The sequence below is a fragment of the Canis lupus genome, chromosome 4 (assembly GCF_011100685.1).
Source record: "Canis lupus familiaris isolate Mischka breed German Shepherd chromosome 4, alternate assembly UU_Cfam_GSD_1.0, whole genome shotgun sequence".
Lineage (NCBI taxonomy): Eukaryota > Metazoa > Chordata > Mammalia > Carnivora > Canidae > Canis > Canis lupus.
In genome coordinates this window covers 26,091,745-26,114,825 of record NC_049225.1, presented here as the reverse complement: position 1 = coordinate 26,114,825, position 23,081 = coordinate 26,091,745, and the positions used below count along the sequence as shown (strand labels likewise).

The window sequence follows — 23,081 nt, the reverse complement described above, 5'->3', positions numbered from 1 at the left end:
GCCCTCATTTTTATTTTTTTTATTTATTTATATATTTTTAAAAGATTTTATTTACTTATTCATAGAGATGCAGAGAGAGAGAGAGAAAGAAGCAGAGTCACAGGCAGAGGGAGAAGCAGGCTCCATGCAGAGAGCCTGACATGAGACTCGATCCGGGGTCTCCAGGATCACGCCCTGGGCTGCAGGTGGCGCTAAACCGCTGTGCCACCGGGGCTGCCCTTTATTTTTTTTAATCCTAAATTAAAATCTTTCCAAGGAGCAAACACAAAACTACACTATTATTTTCTCTTTATGTTTATCAAAAACTATTTTACTTTTCTTAATAATTAGAGCATTGTTTCCAAGAAACAATGAAATCTTCTGTAGAATCTATGAAATCTATAATTACAGTTACAAAGACCCTGAACCAATTTCTACCATCTATTTTTGAAACTCCAATAGTGATTCTCCACTGTTTAGTTATGTTCTACTTCTAAACAGTAAGAGTTTGGGGCAGCACATTTGAAGAAAGGCTGTACTTCAGTTCTTAGATATTTTTTGCTGCTCCAAATTTGCCTTTAAGACTTCCACTAGCAGGTTGCACCTAATTCTATACCACATTCAGAACCATCTGAGCTGGGATCCCTGGGTGGCACAGTGGTTTGGCGCCTGCCTTTGGCCCAGGGCGCGATCCTGGAGACCCGGGATCGAATCCCACGTCGGGCTCCCGGTGCATGGAGCCTGCTTCTCCCTCTGCCTGTGTCTCTGCCTCTCTCTCTCTCTCTGTGACTATCATAAATAAATTTAAAAAAAATTAAAAAAAAGAGAACCATCTGAGCTCAATGAGTAAGCATCTAATAGATAACACTGTCCACTTAAAACTCAGTTACAGTAAAAGCTTTTCCTTTTGATGAAAATGGTGAAATGATGAAAATTTAGCAGTTAAGTTTAATGAAGGATTCTTGTTCTGGCTCCATGCCAATAATAATAATAAAAAAAAATAGGGCACCAGCAAAGAAGCATATAAAATTAATAAAGCATATAAAATTAATTCTTATTCTAACCACTAAAATGATATTGAGAAAGGTTAGTGATTTGACATACTTATTAGTAAAATCTTTTTATTTTTAAATATGCTACACCTCCAAATCAAATCAACATAATGGAAAATGAGAAACTGGCTCAAGATTTCAAAATACATCACATTACTGTAAAAATATGCTGGACTTGGACCCCAAATTTAATCTATGATTTTGGCAATTTTTGACTTTCATGACAATATTTATGAAACTGACATTGATTTAATTTAGTCTCAAAGTTCCAAACTAAAACCAATTTGAAAGCATTTTCAATAACTCAGTGATACAGTTTAATTTACAAGAAGACCCAAAACTAGAATTCATGGTTCTCATCTTCTCCTAGAATCTCTTACCTGTCAGGAGAACAAAGGGTCAAGATAATACATTACTGCCTCTCTTGAGGATCGAGTCCCATATGGGGCTCCCTGCATGGAGCCTGCTTCTCCTTCTGCCTCTCTCTCTCTCTCATGAATAAATAAAGTCTTAAAAAAAAAAAAAAAACTATACCCACAATAAAAATTTCAGACAAATATAAACATAGGTCACTGACTTCATAACACTCTTTTGAGGTACATATGTCAAAAAACTATTCTGTGGTGAAACACTGTGATGAAACTATTGCAACCAAGTTTTCCTACTTTCTACTATCCTAAGCAAGAGCCAAAATAGATTCATGTTATACTCTGTATTAAAGTGATTTTACTAATAATGGGAGGACCCAGTGTGTAGTGATATAAAAAACATTTCAATATGAAGGCATGAAATCTAGAGTTAGCTAGAAGGTCAGGCTTAAGATCCAGTGACGATGGTGTTGTGCCTATGGGGGAGGAATATTCACACCACAAGTCTGTCACAAATCCATATCCCATACTCATATGACAAATTACCAACCAGTGACAAGAGGCAGCACAAAAACACCGAATTGTTCTCCAAACGTGCCTGGTCAGTGCTCTCCAATTTTTTTATAACTTCTCAAAGCTTTGATGATTTCTCAAAGCTAAGAAGACAGTAAGATCTAAAAAGAATCACTGTCATGACTAATGGCCATGTTAGATTCACACTATTAACACCATATATTACATTAGGCCTGAATGTATGAATTTTCAATGAATATCTAATTAAGATGGTAATTTTTTTTTTTTTTTAAGATTTTATTTGAGGGAAGCCTGGGTGGCTCAGCAGTTTAGCACCACCTTCAGCCCAGGGTGTGATCCTGGAGACCCAGGATTGAGTCCCAAATCAGGCTCCATGCACAGAGCCTGCTTCTCTCTCTGCCTGTGTCTCTGCCTCTCTCTCTCGCTCTCTGTTTCTCATGAATAAATAAATAAAATCTTAAAAAAATAATAAAGATTTTATTTGATAGAGTGAGAGAGAGAAAAAACAAGCAGGGGGAAGGGGCAGAAGGAGAGGGAGAAGCCAATTCCTTGCTTAGCAGGGAGCCTGAGGTGGGATTCAATCCTGGGACCTGGGATCATGACCTCAGCCGAAGGCAGATGTTTAACGGACTGAACCACCCAGGTGCCCAATATGGCCATTCTTATTAAGATAAAATAACAATATTATTCATTAGAACATCTGTGATACAATTTCTCAGAAACAATGTTAAAATTTCAATTCTCAGAAAAGCCATGAAAATGTCTCTAAATCAGTTATGGCAAAGTTTTGAAAAAGCAGTGAGGATTCAGTGCTTAACAATAAGAATGTTTACAAGTAGTTGTGCAATGTGAATTAGAGTATTTAGAGAATGGAGAGAGTACTACTGAAATCAAAACTGATTTATCTAAGTATATCTACATGTGCTGCCATTGTGGTCATGCTGGCATTTCTTCTCAGGGAAACTGCTCTACCATAAAACTGATTTTCTTTACAACTAAGTGACTGTGAGAACTGTCAAAGGGAAACAAAACTAACTATTAGGCATGCTAATACATTAACCGTACAACTCCTTTTAATGGTTTATTTAATTTCATAGTAATATTATGATGTAACCTGAACAGCGAGTTCTATTTCAGTTCAATTCCATAAATTTTTAAAGGCTGAGACTTCTATTCAGAGCTAAGTATGAAGACAAGGTCTTTAGAGAATCTCAATCTGGTGCGGGTAAACAGAAACAGAAACAGAAACAATAGTAATACTATGTAACTTCCAACTAAAGATCATTTGTATTAAGTTAAAGAAAGCAGAGTTAATCTTCTGACAACAGTTAAAGCAAAGAGAACTCATCTCTCTTTTGAAGAAATAATTACTAGTCCACCGAGCATCTGAAGATATGAGAGTCTATACACATAAACTAATTTACACAATTTTGCAGTCAGTACATTTTCACTGCATAAAGATTAAACAGTAGGTATCTGTTTAGAGAAGAAACACTCGATTAAAAGTTTGTTTTGGGGGCACCTGGGTGGCTCAGTGGTTGAGGGTCTGCCTTTGGCTCAGGGCATGATCCCAGGATCCTGGGATCCAGTCCCACATCAGGCTCCCTGCAGGGAGCCTGCTTCTCCTTCTGCCTGTGTCTCTGCCTCTCTCTGTGTGTCTCTCATGAATAAATAAATATTTTAAAAAGTAAAAGTTTGTTTTGAAATAGCCAACAAATTTGCAAAACATACAAACAAAAAATTGTAAAAGTAATCTTAACAAACATAGCTAAAGACTGCGTGAAGTCACGTTATTATTTAACAATAATACAAAAGGAAATTAACTTATTTTTACTAAAGTGAACTTAAGTATTCCAGTCATCATTTTTCTGGCACAATTATTGTTCCGGCACTATGTCTTCTATAAAAAGCATCTGTGTACCCATCTATCCCAGGTCTGTTTACTGCCAACTATAAGCATTCCCTATTCTTATTTTTCTACATCACTCTACTAAAAATATTATTCACACAATATATGCAAAATTGCATTCATATTGGTCCTGCAAACTCGTCCAAAGCGCCCCCAATTCACAAGAGGCTTCAGTCCTGGAGTTATGGGTGAGAAAAAGAGGTGGTACACCTAGCCTGTGGCGATTTCACATGTACAGCAGACCCTTGAGCAACGGGGTTTGAATGGAACAGGTCCACTTATATGCAGATTTTTTTCAGTCCTTACTGTATTTACAGTGCCGTCCTGTCAATTTATTTTCTCTTCCATATGACTTCCTTGACATTTTATTTGCTTTCGCTTACTTTATTATGAGAATGCAACATATGATACACTGTTAACACACAAAAATGCGTTAATCAACGGTTTATGTTATCGGTAAGGCTCTTGGTCAACAGGCTGATAGCTAAGTTTCTGGAGAGTCAACAGTTATAGGGGATTAGGACTGCACGCTTCCAACCCCGTTGCTCAAGGGTCAACCGCAGTTGTATGAATCCTTTTAACCCAGACACCTGCCCTGAACCACGTTTTTAACCTGCAGTAAATATATATGTGTCAAGCTGTCAAAGCGGCGGCACCAGTCCATACCCCAGTACCTGTAAAACCTAAGAGCCCGAGGTCTTGTTTTAAGGTTTCATATTTAAAGATAGCGCGTTCATCTTTTGTTAAAGATCTAAATTTGCCTGGGATTTCCAGGAAACCTGGGGAGGGAGGTGGTGGTGGAAAAAATACAAAGAGAAAAACCCACGCTCTGTGGCTGTGAGAAAACTAAACCACGTCTTGATGGTCAGAATCAGTCCTTTCACTCTTTCCCGAACATCCCTTCCTTTTTACTACTCCCCCCCCCGCCCCCCCCCCCACGCCCCGCCAGGCGTTTCAGCAAATCAGTGCTCGACGCCAACCCCAGGTTCTTAAAAGGATCCACCGTCCACAAACGAGAGGACCCCATACTCCGAGCCTATTACCCTCGTGATCTCTGCTGGTGGTTTCGCAGACACCTGTGAAAACGCCAAAGCCCGACGTTAGATTCCCCAAGGGCTCCTTTTTCTTTTTTCTGACCCGATTTCTCTTTTTCTGGCCCTCTTTTGTAGGCCGGACGACCCCCAATCACACCTAAGTCCTCCTCCGGCGTGCCCCCCCCCCCCCCCCGGTCGGCTAGCCACCGCGCGAGCCGGCCGCGGTCCCGGCTGCTCCGCCCCCTCCCCCCCAAATCCCCGAGCATCCCTTCCTCCCGCCCCGCAGTCCCGCGGCACCCCGGGGTCGGCCTCGCCCCCTCCCCGGCTCCCCCGACCCTCCGAGCCCTCGCCCCTTCGGAGCCACCTGTCCCTCCGCGCTCGCCCCCCTCGGGCCCTCGGCCCCACAGCCCCCGCTTCCCGCAGGCTCCGTTCTGGGGCCGACCCTCCAGGCGGCCTCAGCCGTCCCCGCCCTCCGCAGCCCGGCTCCGCCGCTGCCTCCCGACACGTCCCCGGCGGCGGGCGCCTCCCCAACTCCCCCTCGCCTCGGGCGCGGCTTCCGCTCACCTCCGCGGTCCCAGCCGGGCTCCCCCGACCCACCTCCGAGTCGGCGTCCGAGCCGCCGTCGGAGTCCCGGGCCCTCCGGGCCTCGCCGGAGTGCAGCGCCTCGAGCGGCGGAGGCGGAGCCCGGGGAGGCGAGCCGGAGTGCAGGCGGGGGCGGTGGCGGCTGCGCGCGGGCATCGCCTCGGCCGGTCTCCGCCGCGCCCGCGGCCGCCCGAAGCCGAACCGGAACTGCTTCGGGAGGCGGGGCCGCGCGGCCGAGGGGCGGAGCCCTACGGGGCGGGGCGGGGCCCAAACCGGAAGGGTCGCCGCATTCGAGACCCGCGAGCGGAGGAAAGCCGCAGCGAGGCGGCGCGAGAGCGCATGCGCCGGGCCCACCGCCCGGGAGCGAGCGCACACGGGCGGGTGCAGGCGGAGGCGGCGCGTAGGACTGGGTAGGGAGGCTCGCGGGCGGGAGGCGGTGCCCGGTTCCTTTGGAGGGAGCCAGCCTCTCTGCAAGAGCCAGCATCCAACGATCATTGTTACGTTCCTTGTTCCTCCACTGTCCGACGGTGCTTCCTTCAAATCCTGTATGAACATCTCTCTCACTTAATCCTTGTGCCACATCTGCAGGGTATTCTAACACAGGAGGGCCGAGACACCTGCCGGACGTACCGCAGTTAACACGTCCCAGAGTCCGTATTCGTACTTCGGAACCTGTGCTCTTTTCTCACTCCCACTATTGGAAAGTCCCCAACCAGCCCTAGGATTGGCATAAACCAAATCCAAAACCACCTGCGACCTGGGCTCCAAGCCCTCCTTGACCTGCTTCCCCATCAAGTGCAGAGCAGGCTTCATTGGCTCTGATGGGGGTGGAGACGGGTCCCAGGATAGACAGGAGGCCATACATTCCCCCACGGGATTCCCTGGTGTATCCTTTACCCTCAAGCTGGACTCCGGACCAGGAGCAGCTGGGAGCCTTCCCTCTGCAGCTCGTACACCTTGCATCCCATCAGGGCCTTTGCAAAGTACCAGAGAGCAGGCAAGTCATCTTCCCTCCTGTGCCGGTAACTGGCTCTGACAGGTCAGATAAAGACCTTTCTCGGTGTCTGTTGTGGGGACAAAAGGCCTTAGAAGCAGAGCAATCTCCCTCCCCACCCCAAAAATGTTTCTCTCGACAGTTTTCTGGCTTTTCAGAAAGTAGGGCAACATTCACTTCCCTTCTCCCCACTTCGATAGACAATGGCCCATTTCAGCCTTCTCTTTTGAGAAATCAGCTGTTTTCATTATTGAACCACTATTCAAGCCTTCCCCCACAAACTCCGTGGGCACCCTTGAGATGAGGTCTTCCTTGCCTCCTCTCTACATTTCTCTGACGCTACAATGCAGGAAACTCCTCCGTCCCAGCCACATAATCCAGAGGCACGGCTCCCACCCAGTTTGTGGCTCATCCAGAGCTGCAGAGCTTTTTATCATTCATTGTTGGAATCATCCACCCCCTCTCCACCCTGGATCTCCATTGTAGCTCAGTCCTAACAACTCAATAGCCTAGGGACGTCTGAATGGCTCAATGGTTGAACATCTCCCTTTGCCTCAGGGTGTGATCCTGGAGACCTGGGATTGAGTCCCATGTCGGGCTCCCTGCATGGAGCCTGCTTCTCCCTCTACTTCTGTCTCTGCCTGTCTCTTTCCCTCTTTCTCTCTGTCTCTCATGAATAAATAAATAACATATTAAAAAAAAAAAAAAGAACTAGATAGCCTAACTCAGGGCCCTAAGCCTATTAGTTGAACAAACGTTTCTTAGGCATCCATCATGTTAGACCCAGAACATCCTTTGTTTCACTTAATCCTCATAATTCTTTGAGGTCAGTGTAATTATCCTTACTTTACAAATGAAGAAACTGAGGTAGAAAGGTAAAGTAACTTGCAGAGATATGACCAATTCTGTGTCGTCACGGAGTTTGGGGTTGGGGGGTGACTTGGGGAGAGAAATGTCCTATTCTTTCTGGAGGCCTCTGTGACCTGCTGAGTCACTTGCTCCTACCCCACCTGTCCCTGCCAATCTCTGGGAAGGAGAAATGACACTGGAGACGCAGAAAGGAGTGACCCGCAGAATCAGAGGAGTGGGTGGGCTGGCCCATGGCTGAAGCCTCAGTCCCAGAGCTGAGGGGAGATGCCAAAGCCACACCTTGCCCCAGCGTTCTGGAACTGGAGGAGCTCCTGAGGGCAGGGAAGGTTTCTTGCAGCCACGTGGACGAAGTTTGGCCCAACCTTTACATAGGAGATGCGTGAGTGGTAGCTGGTCAAAGCGGTGTGGGGAAGGGGACAAGGAGAGACAGTTCTTGGGTTCTTTCCAGAGATGGGAACAGGGTGGGACTGGGAGAAATAGTTGTGCTCTGCACATCCCAGGGCCAGGGACTTCCTGCAGGATCTCTGGTGTGCTGGGGACAGTGCAGTGATCAGGTGTGATCACCAGGAGGCAGGGCTTTTGCCAGCCTGGATGGGTGGTGCACCCAGAGGATCGTGGCGTCTTGGGCTTTATCCAGGACAAAGGGCGAGTCTGGGATATGGTACTCTCAGGTATGACATGGGATGGACAGGGAGCTCCCCTCCCTGGTCCCAGCCTCCCTCCTCTGGGCACAGAGTGGGTGAGAAAGGTGAATCAGGGAAGGTGTCACCATTAAACATTCGCAAACTAGAAGCAGGTATGTGGTCATGGCCAGTAGAGGCCAGATGTGGGTGGGAAGGCATGAGGCAGGAAAGGAGGGGCAGCTGGATTCCAGGGCTGAAGCAATTCTTTCCTTCCTGTCTTGGCCAAGGCAGGAGCAGATAGCCTCAGGAAGCGAAGAGGGTCTAAAGATAACTCCCTTTACCACCAACTCTTCTACAGGAAAGCTCTGAGGGTGGGGCCTACTGGGTTCCTGTGGCTCCCTGTGGACCTTTATGGCTCTGTCCCTCTGAAGCAGAGGACGAGACAAAAACCTCCTTCCTGGACCCCACGGCTCAGCCAGCACCCAGCCCTATTCCTCCCCTTCCTAGGGCCACGGCAAATAACCGCTTTGAGCTATGGAAGCTGGGCATTACCCACGTGCTGAACGCAGCCCATGGGGGACTCTACTGTCAGGGCGGCCCTGACTTCTACGGCAGCAGCGTGAGCTACCTGGGGGTACCAGCCCACGACCTCCCCAATTTCGACATCAGTGCCTACTTCTCCTCAGCAGCCGACTTCATCCACCGTGCCCTCAGCACACCTGGGGGTAGGACTTGGGTCTGAACCCATATCCCCTCCTTCTCACTCATGGGGGGCAATGCCCAGTTTCCCCTCAAATACCAGTGCCCTCCCATCTCTAGTTTTTAAAAAGCCTTCCGGTTTTAAAAAATTCAGTGCTTCAGCAGCGATTTATCCAACCTTGTTGCTTCACAGACAGGAAAGTGGAGGCCTAGACTACAAGGTCGTGTCATGAGTTAGGAGCAGTCCTGGGACTGGAAGAAGCCAAGCCTCCCAAACAGCAAAAACAGTTCTTTCTCTCCATCATTCAGCCTTGAGAAATTACCATTTAGTAACTAGATGTCTGGTTTCCCACAAAGCATTTTCAAATGGAAAACAAAACCAAAAAACTTCTACTACTAAGGGTATAACGAAGCAGCCTGGCAGAGCTAGAGTCCCTGCTTTGCGTTCATCATGGGTGAGAGCCGTGCCCCTTGTGTCCTGACCCTGGGTTAGCCAGTGTCCCTCTCTGGACTTTAGTTTCTCACCTATGTGACAGGAAAGACAAGACTATGGGTCCCAGCACTTTTTAACATTCAGAGTGCTTTGACATTCATTTGTTCATCATCCATTCATTTACCAGCTGTTTATTACCTTTTCGGTGCTAGGCACTGGGCTAGATACTGAATCCACACTCAGACAAGGCAGGGTCCCTGCTTTCATGGAGCTTGCCACTATATGTTTTGTGGAAAGACAGTCAAAATTATGAGTACTCTTCATATGAATGGGTAAATTTCAAAAGATAGAGGAGAACGGGAGCAGGACAAGGGTGCTCAATCCAGAGGACCTGGCAAATGAGGGGCCTACCCTCTAACAACAGTATTCACTAGGCCATATGCAAAAAAGATTAGCTGCTCTGTGATTCAAGTGATACCATGAGTGGTCAGGAAAGACTGTACAAGGAAACCATGTCTTAGCTGAAACCTGACAGATGAGTAATAGACATTAGTCAGACCAAGAGCAGGAGACTTTTTATAGGTGGTTGCAATAGCATGTGCTAAGGCTGGAGGCCAGAGACCAGGAAAGCTTTAAGGAACTGAAAGTGACCCAGGGTTCCTCGGGCTAAAGGTCAGGGTGAGGCAGCCTGAGATGAAGCTGTAGGGTCAGCAGGGGCCAGCCCATTGAGGGTCTTGTAAGCCACATTGAGGAATTTGCACCCTACCTTAAGAGTAGGTTAAAGAGGTGTTGGTATACCCATTTGACAGATCAGGAAACTGAGACCGGTAAAGGCTGAACAGCTTGCCCAGGATTCAGAGTTCTACCCAAGGCAGAATAGGGAAAGGCACTTGGGTCCCTACCTCCACCCCTGGGTACCAACAGGTGGGAAAGGGTCTTTCACCGGGATGTCTTCCTCAGCCAAGGTCCTGGTGCACTGTGTGGTAGGGGTGAGCCGCTCTGCCACACTGGTCTTGGCCTATCTCATGCTGCACCAGCAGCTGTCCCTGCGCCAGGCAGTGATCACCGTGAGGCAACACCGATGGGTCTTCCCCAACCGAGGCTTCCTCCACCAGCTCTGCCAGCTGGACCAGCAGCTGCGGGGTGCAGGCCGGAGCTGAGGGGCCAGGTGAGGGCTGGGCAGGGCATGGGGAGGGGAAGGCCAGTGAGGGCTGGCAGGGGATGTGGAACGGGACTAGTCTGGAGGTGGGTTGTCAGGGTTTTGTGTGGCCAGGAGTGAGGATTGAAAAGGGGGCCTGGCTCCCTCCTCAAGCTGCTGGGCTCACTTGCCAACTCAAGGCCTCATCAGGGCCTGGTTGAGGCAACCTTCCAGAAGGACCCCCTCTCCCTGGCCCATCCGTATTCTTCAGCCCCCCCCCCCCCCCAAAGGATGGAAAGGCCAGGGAGTTAAAGGGTAGAAAGCAGAAAATGGAAGAGGTGAGACCTTCTTACCTGGTCGTGACACGGCCCTGCCCTGCTTCCTTGGCCAGAAACCTGTGCGGGCTCACCCGAACCCTGCCAAGCAGTAGCACAGCCAGTCCTGACACCTGCGGGCTGTCTGACCTTCCCAGGCCTCTGCACACCCTCCCCTCAGGTCCAGACCCCCAACTGCAGCTCTGCAGGGAAAGTGTGGCTTGAGCTGTCACTCTCGGCTAGGTTGTTTTCAGGTCAGCCCTGCCTCACCCTTCTCATGATGTGGAAGGAGATTGGGGGGGCTCCTGCTACCAGCCACAGCCTCCTCACAGGAGCTCAGCCCGATGCATGGTTCTCCTGTCATCACGCCATTCCATTCTCTGCCTTGGACCCTGCCCCCCACTCCCTACCTCCCCCTCCTCGGCCCCCTCCCTCGGGTCAGTGGTCCCATCTCAGAGATGCGCAGAAGGCGCACCACCCTAACCTGCCCCCCCCCCCCGCCCGCCCCAGGTCTAGAGATCCCTGGAGGACATAGAGGTCTTCCTGAAGTCAATCCAGCTCCTTTCTGCTCCCATGTACCCCTGCCCTGCTGCTCTGTGTACATTTGTCCCTTAAGGAACAAATCCTTAATACCTCCCCCCGAGGCCTCCCCATTCCTGCTGGAGGCCCCAGTGTCCCCAGCTGCCTACTAGGAGGAGTTGGGCTCCCCCAGCAAAAACCCTGCTTCTCGGGCTTCCAGACCACAAATGGCCACCAAGTGCTACTTCAGTTTCTTTGGCAACAGCCCTGTGTTTTCCTCCAGCTCAGCTGGGAGGAGACAGGGTGTTGCTTCCTGTGGTCAAGTGGCTGTGCAGGTACCAGCATCGTGAGGGAGCTGCAGTGTCCACTGCTCTTCTCCTACCGCGCCCAGGCTGGGTCTCTTCCTGCCTGTCTCCACCAGCCTGCCTTCCTCACATTCACCTCCCCCTTGAGGACCATTAGCTCGGGGATGTGGGGTGTGGGGGTGTGTGGGGATAAGCCCAGAGCTGCTTTCCACGGCCCCTAGCCCACCTCCGGCTCCCACCCATGCTCCTCCTTCCCTCACCTATCCTCAGAGACTAGGGGGTGTGCCCACCACCCACCGGCTCCCAGGGTCTGAAAGCCAGGGGTGGGTGACTGGCCTAGGCTCACTGGAGAGTTGGGAAAGTGGCAGCTGTCTCCCGCCAGGAGCCTCCCAGGGTGTGGATTGAATTCCCCACTGCCCAGCCCCCACCAAAAGCTGGTTTTGGTGGGGGCTGGCCACCCCCCACAGCCAGGCCACCAAGGGGGAAGCACTTTAGTAACTCAGACCCCTTCTTGATGCTCTCTGGAGGGTGAGCGCCTTGGGGATGGGGATTAGGGCAAGAAGTAGAGCTGGGTTTAGAGTTCAGGGGTGAGTGCACTGGAAGAAAATCACGGTTATAGCTGGGTTGGGGATTAGGCCGAGGGCTGGGCTGGGTGGAAAACTTGTGGGGAGCTCTGCGGGTATGGGGAGCCGAGAGGGAGACAGGAGTGGCATGGTCCCGTCCTGCTCTCTCCTCTAAACAGGTTTTAGGAACCAAGTAGAACAGCAGATCTCTGATGATGCCCAGTTGCCCCACTTCCTTGGCCTGGAGCGCTTAAATACCCTGACCTCCGGCCTCAGCATCTTTCCCATCAGGCAACTGGCTTGGGAGAAATCGGTCGGGCTTACAGCATTGCACAATTCCTGGAGGTGTCCATCCACCAAGCAGCCTATGCGACCGGAGCCCCCAGGAGTTATGCAGTGTGCCGCCCATGTGGCCATACACAGCAGCCCTGGGGACTCTGAAGGATGAGGGGGCCGTGGGCAGAGGCCAATTCTTTCCATAAGCCCTGGGCCCCAAACCTGCCTTACCTCTCAGCACCAATACCCAATTGACCTTCCCCAGAGGGTTCAAGGCAGAGGCAGGTTCAGGTGGCAGTTCTTGCCCCTGCCCTGACAAGTCCCAGCTGACCTGGGCCTTGGTTTGCCAGCCCATAAGAGGGAGCTCATCTCTCCCCCAGAGCTGGTCCTTCCTCCCCGCCACGGCACTGGCCCTGCTGGTGCTGCTGGAAGCTCTGGCCCCGGTGGACACCAAGAGGATGGTAAGAACCCAGCGTGCGGTTCGCCCTAGAGCTTGCTACTCCGTCTGCTTCCTCCTGCTGCCTGCACTCCCTGCCGGCTACTGTCTTCGGTTCCCACAGGTGGGAACGGGCTGCCTTCTCAGCCAGTCCCTAAAGCCCCTCAGCCAGGGACTCCGAGGACCCCGAGGTGTGAGGATGGGAGGAGCACAGGAGGGGATTCTAAGTGTCCATGATAGACCTTGGCCACAGCTGCCTCCACCCACTCTCCCCAGGGCTCAGGGAGCCCCAACAGGGGCTGAGCCTTGGCTCCCAGGAGCTCAGTCTTCAGACCCCGTGTAGGTATGGCTGCAGGTGTGCATATGCCTGTGTGTGTCAGTCCTCTGGGAGTGTGAGTGGGGAAGAGCACCAAAGTACATGAGTGCATGAGGAGGGTCTCTGGAGAGCAAGAGGGGTTCTTAACAGCCCCAAGTCCAAGGTCACTAACTGACCACAGTGGCCTTGGGAGGTGCCTAAAAGACGGTCTTGCTGGCCTCAAGGGACAGGGATGTCTGGGCTAGGAATGCCTTCTGGGGGAGGGAGGAGCCTGGCACCTGTCCAGAGCTTCTGGACACGCAGCTCTGACTGGAGCCAGGGCAGGTCTAAAGGCCTGCTCTGAACCTTACCTATACCTTTGTCAGCGTATCCCACACTGTCCTCAGCCCGAGTCTTCTAGATCTGAATCCTAGTCCTATAATTCTCAGCTCTCAACTAAGCTCCCCTGGACCTGGGCGCCAATGTTGGCATTGCTGCCAGTTTGTGTGTGGCTTTGGCTAGTCTCTTCTCTGTCCTCCTCCATGGATGATCCTTCCAGCTCTAGCCTCCGGCCCATGCTTTGCACCACTCTTGAAGGCCAAGGGAGCTTTTAAAATGGCTTATGGGATCCTCCTCCTCCTCCCTGCCCCACAATCAACATATGCATCCGCACAGACCACAAGCAGACCCCTGCGGGCTGCCTCCCCTCCCAGCAAGGCCAGGTGCCTGGCTGGGCTTGGCACTGACCATGCCAGGGACCAGTGGGTGAGTTGGGAGTGTCAGGGGGAGGCCAGAAGAGGGGAGCAGCACATCATGTTTTATAATTAAACTCAAATCAAAAAATAGAAACAGCATCAAGTGTGCAGAGACCGGGAGCTGGAAGCCGGCAGTACAAAGTGCCTGTCAGAGAAGACCACAGCCTGGGCCATATACCCCCACAGGTGGGTGCATGCCCCTGTTTCGGGGGGGGGGGGGGGGTTGGTGGCCACAGAGCATGCTGGGTCATGAGGGCCAGAGCGCCTGGGCCTCTGTGTGGTGTGGAGGGATTGGGTTAGATTGGACGACAGACTGGGTTAGAGACAGTCGAGTCAGAAAGATGTGGTCTTGAATCCTGGATCCCAGGCTTATTGGCTGTGTGACCCTGAACATATTGTTTAATCCCTCTGGGCCTCAGTTTCCTCATCTGTGAAATGGGGATGATAATATATTATCTGCTTCATTAAGGGTACTGTGAGGATCCAGGGAGAAAATGTAGGCATTTGGCTCTGTCTGGTACATAGTACGTCCTTAGTAAGTGGAGAATATAATTACTATTGCTGGACAGAGAAAGAACCCTCAAGAAACAGAGAGATAGCGACTAAGCGTCACTGTCCTGTGGGGCGGTTCCCCTCCACAGGATTATGGCTGAGGCTTGGAAGGATATGAGTAACAGTAATAGTAATGGTAATAATAGTAAGATGTGCCATTTTGGGGGCATCTACCCTAAGACAGACCCTGTGGAACGGCCTTATGTTTAGTTTCTTGTGAAATTCTCACAGCAGCGCCATGAAGAAAGTGGCTCAGAGGAGTCCACACAAATACCAGCCCCGAGAACTCTGCCCATGCCCGTCCTCCTCCAAGGCCCGCATGCTGAGGGCAGCGGAGCCCCACCGGCTGCTCGTCGGGCTGCCCACCTGCCCCCGCCCCGAGTCCCCCAGGCCCCTCACTCGTCCTGTCCCGAGGTCTCTGGCCTCAAAGGTCCTGTGGCCACTGTCCCTTCAGGGCTGCTCGGGGAGGAGGAGGGGGAAGCAGAGAGACTGGGTAGGAGGGAAGGCCAGGGGGGACCTCTGGAGCTTCAGCGCAGGAGAGGACAGCAGCTGCCCCCCTGCCCGGAGGAGCCCGGGCCCTGGCCTGAGGCCGCAGGCCTGCGGGCGGGCGGTGTTGGAGGGTCGCGGAGGAGCCTGAGCTCCTGGGAGAGGCTGCGGAGAGCCACGTGGAGAGGATGAGGGACGCAGAACAAGTGCCCAAACTTGTAAACAGCGGTAGCACGACAGCGGAGCCGCTGCGGCCTACGGAAGCAGCTGTTGGGCTTCGGGAGACACAGGAAGGCAGCAGCATGAGGGCCAGAGCGACTGAGGAGGAGCCAGGCCCGGCCCAACAAATGTCAGGCCCACGCTTCACTCCGGTGGCCCAGGAGATTGGGGGGGGGGGGGGGGGAGTCAGGCCGCAGAAACCAGGGTGCATCCGGAGCTTGAAGGAGGAGGCCTTGGGCAGGGGGCTGCTCCCCCTCATGGGCTAGAGCAGACAGGTGTGGGGGTACCTCCGCGAGCATCAGGTGTGAGGCTCTAGGTGGGACCAGACAAGCAGTGCCCCTAAGTCCAAGGAAAACGCCCTATTCTCCAGACGTGGACCTGAGGTCCCTCCGAGGTTGAAACTGTGGCCTAGCAGCCCTGCCCCCTGCCCCCTGCCCCCCAGGCGGTTTCCTCCTCTTCCCAGGAGCTGGCTGGGACCAGCTCTGTCCCAGCCAGACCCTGGCTCCCCAGCCCCGGCACGGCTGGCTGCAATGTGCCCACGGGCCACAGGGTGGCGGCCGTACCCCACGCCAAGCTCAGAGGCCGGTGGGCCCGCCTGGCTTCCCGGGGCTCCATTTCCACCACCTGCATTAACTCAGCTCCAGCTTTTGGCTCCAGACCAGTGTGGCTGTTGGACAAGCCTGGGGCTTTCCTCACCCCGACACACTACGCTGCTCCCTACCCTGTAGTTACCACAAATCCAGCCACTGCTCTCATTCTCAGGTCAGATCCCCCCAGCCCCCCCCCCCCCCCCCCCCCCCCAACCAGGAGCAAAGACTTGCTGGAAGCCACAGAATGAGTTAGGGCCACGCTGTCTGCCCGCCCTCCCTCCCTCTGAAGTTCTCTTTCCACCACTTCAAGTAGCCTCCCGTGTCCACGGGGAGTTCCAGGGCCAAGAGTCTTTCATCCCAAAGAGATGCCAAGCCAAGATGGCCTGGGGGTTTGGAAGGACTGCCCTTGAGTCCACAGCGGCCTGGGTGGCTCTCACACCCCACCCCCACCAGCTCCAAGGAGAAGACCTGGAATTCTAGCCACTTCACAGCGTTTGTGTTCTGGGCGGAACCTGGCCAGGGCAGGTTCCGCTCATGTGCTGAGTCCTGTCCCAGTACCCACTCCCCCATTCCCAGCCTCAGGTCATGCCCTAGGTAGGTGGCAGGCCACTCAGCCTGCCTTGACAGGTCACAGTGGGGGATGAAGGGGAAAGCCGGGTCTTCACTTCCACCCTGCCCGCCGGCTGCCCACTGGGTGAGCTTGGCCAAGCCGGTGGCCTCCTGGGTGCCCATTTCTCTTCCTGGTCCTGCCGCTGCCTACCAAAGAGAAAAGATGTTCTTTCCAGTTTGTACCTTCCCTAGTTACTGGTTGAGGGGGCCAGGGACAATGAGCCAAGAGAGGAACTCCTTCCCAGCCCAGCACCAGATGCAGATTCTGGTGCCACTGACATCCCAGCTCTGCAGGGTCCCGGATACCCTCAGACAGCTGTCTCCTGACACAACCCACCCCACCTGGGTGAGGTCTGACCTGCAGCACTGGCCTGAATCATGGGGGTAAGGAGACAAATCCCAGGGCCTAGAGGTAGATGTGTGTCAGCAATCCCAGGCTCCCCTGTAGAGACAAGATGGACCAGTGACCACTCTCTGGAGTCCCCAGAGGTGGTAACTGGAAGGCTTAGAGGGAGAACCGAAGGAGCACAGCTGGATTGAAAGCCCAGCCTTGCTCCCTATGAGCCATTCAGCTTTGGGCATCACTTAAAACATCTGTCTTGACCTTTAGCTTCTTCCTTTCTGAAATAGGGACCTGCCCCGAGGGAGGCCTCAGGCCCTTAAGAGGCATCAGCTTACTTCATATGGAGATGCTAACAAATGCCATTTCATGGTTCCGGGCCCCCTCATTCCTGAGATGGGCTCTGGGCATCAAGCATCTGAAACTGGGAGGGCACAGGGACCTGGGGACCAGCCCTGGAAGTAGCAGGGGAGGGAGCTTGAGATGAACTGCCAGGTCGTGGGGGCCTTCCTAAGTGCACTCTGAGGGCCACAGCCATCTGAGGTCCCCATCCCTACAAAGTCTCAAGCCCAGTGACAAGAGGGGGGCTCTGTGCTGACTAGTTGCTACAGACAGAGTACTCCAAGGGCCCCTTAGCCAAAGCTCCCAACATCGGGGCCCTTGGAAAGGGCAGGGGAGAACTTCCCAGCTCCACAGCAGTGACAAGGGATTGATTCCCTTGTTCCCCCGGGAAAAGGATCTAGGCCTCAGCCCCAGCTGAGCTGGTTAATAACCTCATCCAAAATAGCTGCGGCCTTTCCTGTAGCATCCCACTGGCACCTGGGCGCTGCACCATGCCTGGGCCTCCCCAGCAGCTGGACCCACCCGCGGGGATCCTGCCCCCAACCACCACAGTGTCCACTCTGTTTCAGGATGGACTCGCTGCAGAAGCAGGACCTCCGGAGGCCCAAGATCCACGGGGCAGCCCGGGTACCCCAGTACCAGCCGCCCACACTGGCCTACCTCCAGCGCTTGCTGTGGGTCCGTCGGGCTCCCATGCTGAGCCACGTCAATGAAGTCTGGCCCAACCTCTTCCTAGGAGATGCGTAAGTACCACCGACATTGAGAGGTGGAGGGAACAGAAGGGGAGCTTCTCCCGGAGTCCTCCATCTCTTTCCAAACATTCCTATCCTTGTATATTATGATTAGTTTTAACTGTGGAAAGAGAACACACATGAGACAAGCAGACACAGCACATATGAGCAGTTTCACCATCCAGGTCGAGAGACAGGACATTACTTATGCCCCAGAAGTAACTGGATCCTTCTCAACATAACCCCTTTCCCTGTAGAGAACTACTAAATGTTGAAATAATCATCTCCTTGCTTTTCTTTATAGTTTTAACATCTGCGTACCTAACAATGTTGTTAGTTTTGCCTGTCTTTTGAAGTTACATGAATGGAATCATATTGTGTGCATTTTGTGTCTAGATCATTTAGTCAATATTGTGCTCAATAATTTGCTCAGATTCATCCATGTTCTATGCAGCTGCAGCTCACTCATTTTTCACTGCTGTATACTATTCATTTGTATAAATATACTATAGTTTATCCATTCCATTGATTATGGACATCTGAGTTGTTTTCACTTTTTGGCTATGATGAACAGTGATCCTAGGAATTAGTCTATGGAACAGCCACACAAGTTTCTCTAGGGTGTGCAATTATTAAAAAAGTAGAATTGTGAGTCATTTTTCCAAAAGTTTTCCTCAAATTTGAAACATATGGATCAATTTTATGTGAATTTTAGAAATTTTCCTTAATATAATATTTAGAAAATAGGGTCCAATATCTTGTTAACAGTATGGCAAATTTGCTATCCCCCATCAGAAAACCAGTAATAAAATCCTTGTTGATTTTTAAAAACTGCATACAAACATAAATGTCTTTTCACATTTTTTTAAACAAAAACAGTATCTTCTAGTCTCATTTCATAATCTACTTTATGTAGAAAGCTTTTTTTTTTAAGTTTTTAAAATGGAAGCATAACATCTTTTGAAAAAATTTGTAAACCGTGTTCGGTATTGTATCCTACATTTTTCATAGGTTCTCAATACGGCACAGACACCTTTCCTTGTTTACCTGCAACTGCAAACGTTTTAGGGGTTGCATAGTATTTCATTTAGCTATACCATACTCAGTCTCCTATTATAAGATATTTAGTGATTTTTTTTCCCAATTTCTTCCCAATTTCCTTCAATTCTATCTTGAGTATCATTAGATCCGGTTTATAAATGTCTGTGGGCACATTTGAATTTTTTTTTAAGTTCCTAGAAGGAGACTTGCTGAGGCAAAGTATGTATGTGTTTTGCATATTTTTAAGACTTTTGATGCATGTGGTCTGAGTGAAAAGGAGTCTTGAACTCCAACTAGAGGAGCCTCTTCTCTGAGGCCTATTCATTCTTGCCAGTCTCACACTTGGAGGGGAGTGGCAAAGGAGGGAAAGCCATAAGTTCCAGGCCAGCCAGAGGTGACCCCATGAGACCTGCCCCACCTCTCAGCTCCCCGTGCCTTTCCTCCAGGTACACAGCCCGGGACAAGAGCAAGCTGACCCAGCTGGGCATCACCCATGTTGTGAATGTGGCTGCAGGCAAATTTCAAGTGGACACAGGTGCCAAGTTTTACCGTGGAATGCCCTTGGAGTACTATGGCATTGAGGCTGATGACAACCCCTTCTTTGACCTCAGTGTCTACTTTCTACCCATTGCTCGATACATCCGAACTGCCCTCAGTGTTCCCCAAGGTGAGCTGCTGGGGAAGGCACTGGGGCGGGGACGTGGGATCTGGGACACTTTTTCCAGTAGCACTGGTGGGTCGGGTGTCCAGAGCTACGATCCTCTTCAACAACCTTCCCACCCCATAGAGCAAATAGCGACTACCATTTAGTGAGTGTCCCCTTCAAAGGACCAGCAATCACAGACGTAGCTAAGGTCTGGTGTGGTGGTCTGTGTAACCATATCCCTCAGTAAGTGGTGTGGGGCAGAAGGTAAGGACCTTCTAAGATGTGGCCTTGGCAGAGGGCTGCAGGGACAGGGGAAGGTGCAGGACTGGGGGGAAAGGAGGCAGGTGAACGCCCCCTATACTGTGCCACAAGCCCAGGGGACTCCAGAAATACTGTACCCCTCCCACCCTGGCAGAGTCGCAGAGGATGCCAGAGGAAGCATCTTGGACCCAGAGAAAGGAATCCCAATTGTTAACCTTAGCTGGGCCACTAATTTGCTGGGTGGCCTTGAGCCAGTCCCTTTGCCTCTCTGGGTCTCAGCTGCCCCATCTGACCATGAGAACAGTGTCAGTACTCCAGGGTTACATGAATGGAATCATATGGAGATGATATGGGTTACTCCAGGGTTACATGAATGGAATCATATGGAGATGCTAACAAATGCCATTTCATGGTTCCGGGCCCCCTCATTCCTGAGATGGGCTCTGGGCATCAAGTTTTGCCTGTGATAGGTGGGCTGAAGGATGGCCAGGAGGAGCCCCAATTCCCTGTGGGGTGGTCAGGGCGAGGGCAGGTAGCTGACACTAGACTGGGTCTTCCCACAGGCCGTGTGCTGGTACACTGTGCTATGGGGGTGAGCCGCTCCGCTACAGTTGTCCTGGCTTTCCTCATGATCTGCGAGAACATGACACTGGTGGAGGCCATCCAGACAGTGCAGGCCCACCGTGATATCTGCCCCAACTCGGGCTTCCTCCGGCAGCTCCAGGTTCTGGACAACCGACTGGGGCGGGAGACGGGGCGGCTCTGACTTGGTGAGCAGCCGGGAGCCCTGACCCCCTCTGGCCCGCATGGCCCAACCCAACCAGCCCGGCCCTGGGGACAGCAGCCTCTGCTGTTTCCAGTGACCTTGAGGTATAAATAGCAGGTGGGGGCTTAGCTGAGGCAGAAGCAGGGAGAACTGAGTGGTGACCTTTAGCAGGTGGATTTCCCTGACCCAATCCAGAGATTCTTTATACAAAAGAGAGTTCAGTCTGTCTCTATAATAAAAGGTTCATCATGATGAAGACAGGAGATCTTCTGGTGGTTTGTGGAGTGGTGTCTTACTCCCATGATAGTCGTGAGGGGCCAGAAGGCTTGCCAGCTCTGAGTCAGCATGACAGCAGCCTGCAGAAAGAGTCCGAGTCCATGTCAAGTCTCTGTGAAGACACAGGGCAAGTGAGGATCAATTAGCGGTATCGGTCTCTGGTACAAAAGGGAGGAGAGAGGGGACAAGTGCTGAGAATCAGCTGGCCTTCTCCTCGCCTTGTCCTCCCTCATACCATCACCCAAGAGCTAGGTCATCTGAATCAAGACCGATGTTCAATGCATCAGCATCCTCTCCATGCCCACCCTAGCAAAAAGCGATCGTCAAAACTTGCTGTGCAAGTAGCATCTCTTGAATCTTTTCATTTATGCTGTTCTTCCAGAAGGACTGACTAAAACGAGAGGCGGCTGGAAAACACAAGCATTAACCAAGAGGATAGGGATCTGGGGAGGAGACAGCCCAGAAATCCCAGGCAAAGGATGGTTATATGATGGAATGAAACATTTCGTTCTGAATTTCTTCGTATATGTGCCCGAAGAAAGCAATTGCAAAAAGCCCCCTAGATCCCTCACCTGGAACAAAGTATTATGAGAACTAAATGGGCTGCCCGTGGGGCACCTGGGTGCTGAGCGTCTGCCTTCGGCTCAGGTCATGATCCCAGGGTCCTGGGATGGAGCCCTGCATTGGGCTCCCTGCTTAGTGGGGAGTCTGCTTCTTCCTTTCCCTCTGTCCCCCCCGCTGACTGTGCTTGCTCTCTCTCTCTCTCTCTGTGTCAAATGGACAGATAAAATCTTTAAAAAAAAAACCCACATATATACATACATACAGAAACGGGCTGGCCTTCCTTCGGCTTCTCAGCTGCTCCTATGTAGTGCTTACCTCTTCCAGCCCCTTACACCTCAACGTTTCTTGGGGTTCTGGCCACTGCCTCTTCTCCCCTGCAGAGTCCCCACCCTGCGGGGGGGGGGTCCCCTTGCCCCCGGAGCCTCAGTTCACATCTCCGGGCTGATGACTCCTAGAACCCCATGGCGGCCAGTTCCCTCCCCTGTGCTTTCGACCCTCTGTAATCCCACTGCCCATCTCTATCTGACTCTTGCACTTGAATTTCCAACTCAGCTGCACTTTTCATCAGCCCTGCCCCACCGGCTGAGTTCTCCCTACTTCTTCATTTTAGTGAAGAGCTCTGACAGCCACTGTGGCTCACGTCAGTGACGGCTGTCACCTTAGGCTTCCACTTCTCAATTAGTCCCTTGATTTGCTCACTTAGCTTCATCTTTGTTGTGAGTACCCAACTTCAAGGCACCCTCACTTCTCCCCTGGATCCTGGATCATCAAGAGCAGCCCACTGTTGGTCTCTGGGCTCCCATGAGTCTCCATGGAGACTTGCCCATCCAGTCTCCACACGCACATCTTACTAAAATGGAAATCCGATCATGTCACTCTCTGCTTACAACCCCCTAAGGACAAACACCTTGAGAAAGTATAAAGATGCTTCATTATCTGAAAATCTGCTTGTATCTCTAGCCTTATCTCTTGTAATTCTGTTCCCACACACGCTGTGTAATTAAGAAATGCTAAATGCTCTTGCAGTTTCCAGAATGCACCACATTCTCTTACCTCTGGTACTTTGCACATGCTTCTGATTGTACCAACTGAATGCGCTGCCCTCACTCATTTTTACCAGAGTCTCTCTCTGTCTCTGTCTCTGTGTCTCTGAAATCTCAGTTTAGCTGTTACTTCTGGGAAGCCCTCCTGGACCCTCCAAACCTGAGAGAGGTGTTCCTCCTCAGGCTACCAAAATGTCCATCCACCTTTTGTGATGTCACCTATCACTCTGAATCATAATTTGCTGGTGCCTCATCATTCTCTTTCAACTGGCTGTCTCTGATCAGGCCTCCCATGGTTTCAAGGTCCCCATGGCTCCCACACTCTAGCTATGATCGTGCCCTCAGGTGGAGCTCTGTGGTTGTACGGACCACAACTACAGGTTGGCACCACTGCCACTAGGCCTTCTCTACAGAGGACTCTGGGGGAGTGGATCCTAGCTGGCCCTGAGAGTGGCCTGCCTCTGGAGGGTGCTTCCTCTTTCCCTAGCTCCACCTGCATGCTCACCATGTGGGCACCCTGACACCCTCTTCCCAGCACATCTCGTTCTTCTTTGGCCACCTTTGATGCTTCCTCCTCAATCCCCACCAACGCTCTCTGGGGCCAGCTCTGCCTTCTGGGCAGAGGGGTCCTTGCCCTTCTCTGCCATCTGGTCTATTTTCAGAGGGCAAGTGCTTTTCCTTTGCATGAATCAAAAAAAGGAACCCCCATTGGAGCAAATCAGCCTTTCAGGCTTAATCACTCCTGGGCTTGGTTGAGGAAAAGATGTCTCTTCCTCACAAGCAGATGTAGCTCCAATTGGGGTGCCCATCTGAGTGAGCTGAGCCCAGGCTGTGTTTTAGCCTCATTCTTCCTCCTGGAATTCATAAACTACACAAACATATGCCTTCTTGTCTAATATGTTGGGATTAACATCCCTGTTTTATAATTGAACAACTC

The 23,081-nt window shown here is 51.6% G+C and overlaps 2 protein-coding genes across 8 annotated transcripts in view; one reads left to right on the top strand and one right to left on the bottom strand.

Moving 5' to 3' along the window:
• SAMD8 (sterile alpha motif domain containing 8) overlaps positions 1-5,590 on the bottom strand; it is a 49,498-nt gene extending 43,908 nt beyond the window's left edge. Inside the window, exon 1 of one of the 2 annotated variants that reach the window (XM_038534439.1) lies at positions 5,441-5,590. The gene's annotated coding sequence lies outside the window, so the exon portion shown is untranslated. The remainder of the gene's footprint in view (positions 1-5,440) is intronic. The other variant, XM_038534442.1, reaches the window with a different exon arrangement.
• A 1,896-nt stretch (positions 5,591-7,486) lies between these two features.
• On the top strand, positions 7,487-20,524 carry DUSP13 (dual specificity phosphatase 13). Of its 6 annotated transcripts, none has more exons than XM_038534430.1 (7): positions 7,506-7,701; positions 10,038-10,245; positions 12,573-12,752; positions 13,770-13,864; positions 17,386-17,559; positions 19,035-19,255; positions 20,059-20,524. In XM_038534430.1, the coding sequence occupies exons 1-7, from the start codon at positions 7,553-7,555 to the stop codon at positions 20,259-20,261; spliced, it is 1,230 nt and encodes a 409-aa protein (XP_038390358.1). In that variant the 5' UTR covers positions 7,506-7,552; the 3' UTR covers positions 20,262-20,524. The 6 variants fall into 6 exon arrangements, 5 of the variants coding, with proteins under 5 accessions (XP_038390362.1, XP_038390358.1, XP_038390359.1 ...); XM_038534431.1 differs by having other exon boundaries at positions 7,507-7,701; positions 12,573-12,653; XM_038534432.1 differs by lacking the exon at positions 7,506-7,701 and adding an exon at positions 8,532-8,670.
• Positions 20,525-23,081: the final 2,557 nt, after the last annotated feature.

Excerpts from the sequence above, each read along its gene's own strand:
- DUSP13 (XM_038534430.1), top strand. The coding sequence starts at position 7,553 with ATGGCTGAAGCCTCAGTCCCAGAGCTGAGGGGAGATGCCAAAGCCACA. Across the intron at positions 10,246-12,572 it reads GGCCGGAGCTGAGGGGCCAG|AGCTGGTCCTTCCTCCCCGC; the intron begins GTGAGGGCTGGG and ends TCTCTCCCCCAG. Across the intron at positions 19,256-20,058 it reads TGCCCTCAGTGTTCCCCAAG|GCCGTGTGCTGGTACACTGT; the intron begins GTGAGCTGCTGG and ends GTCTTCCCACAG.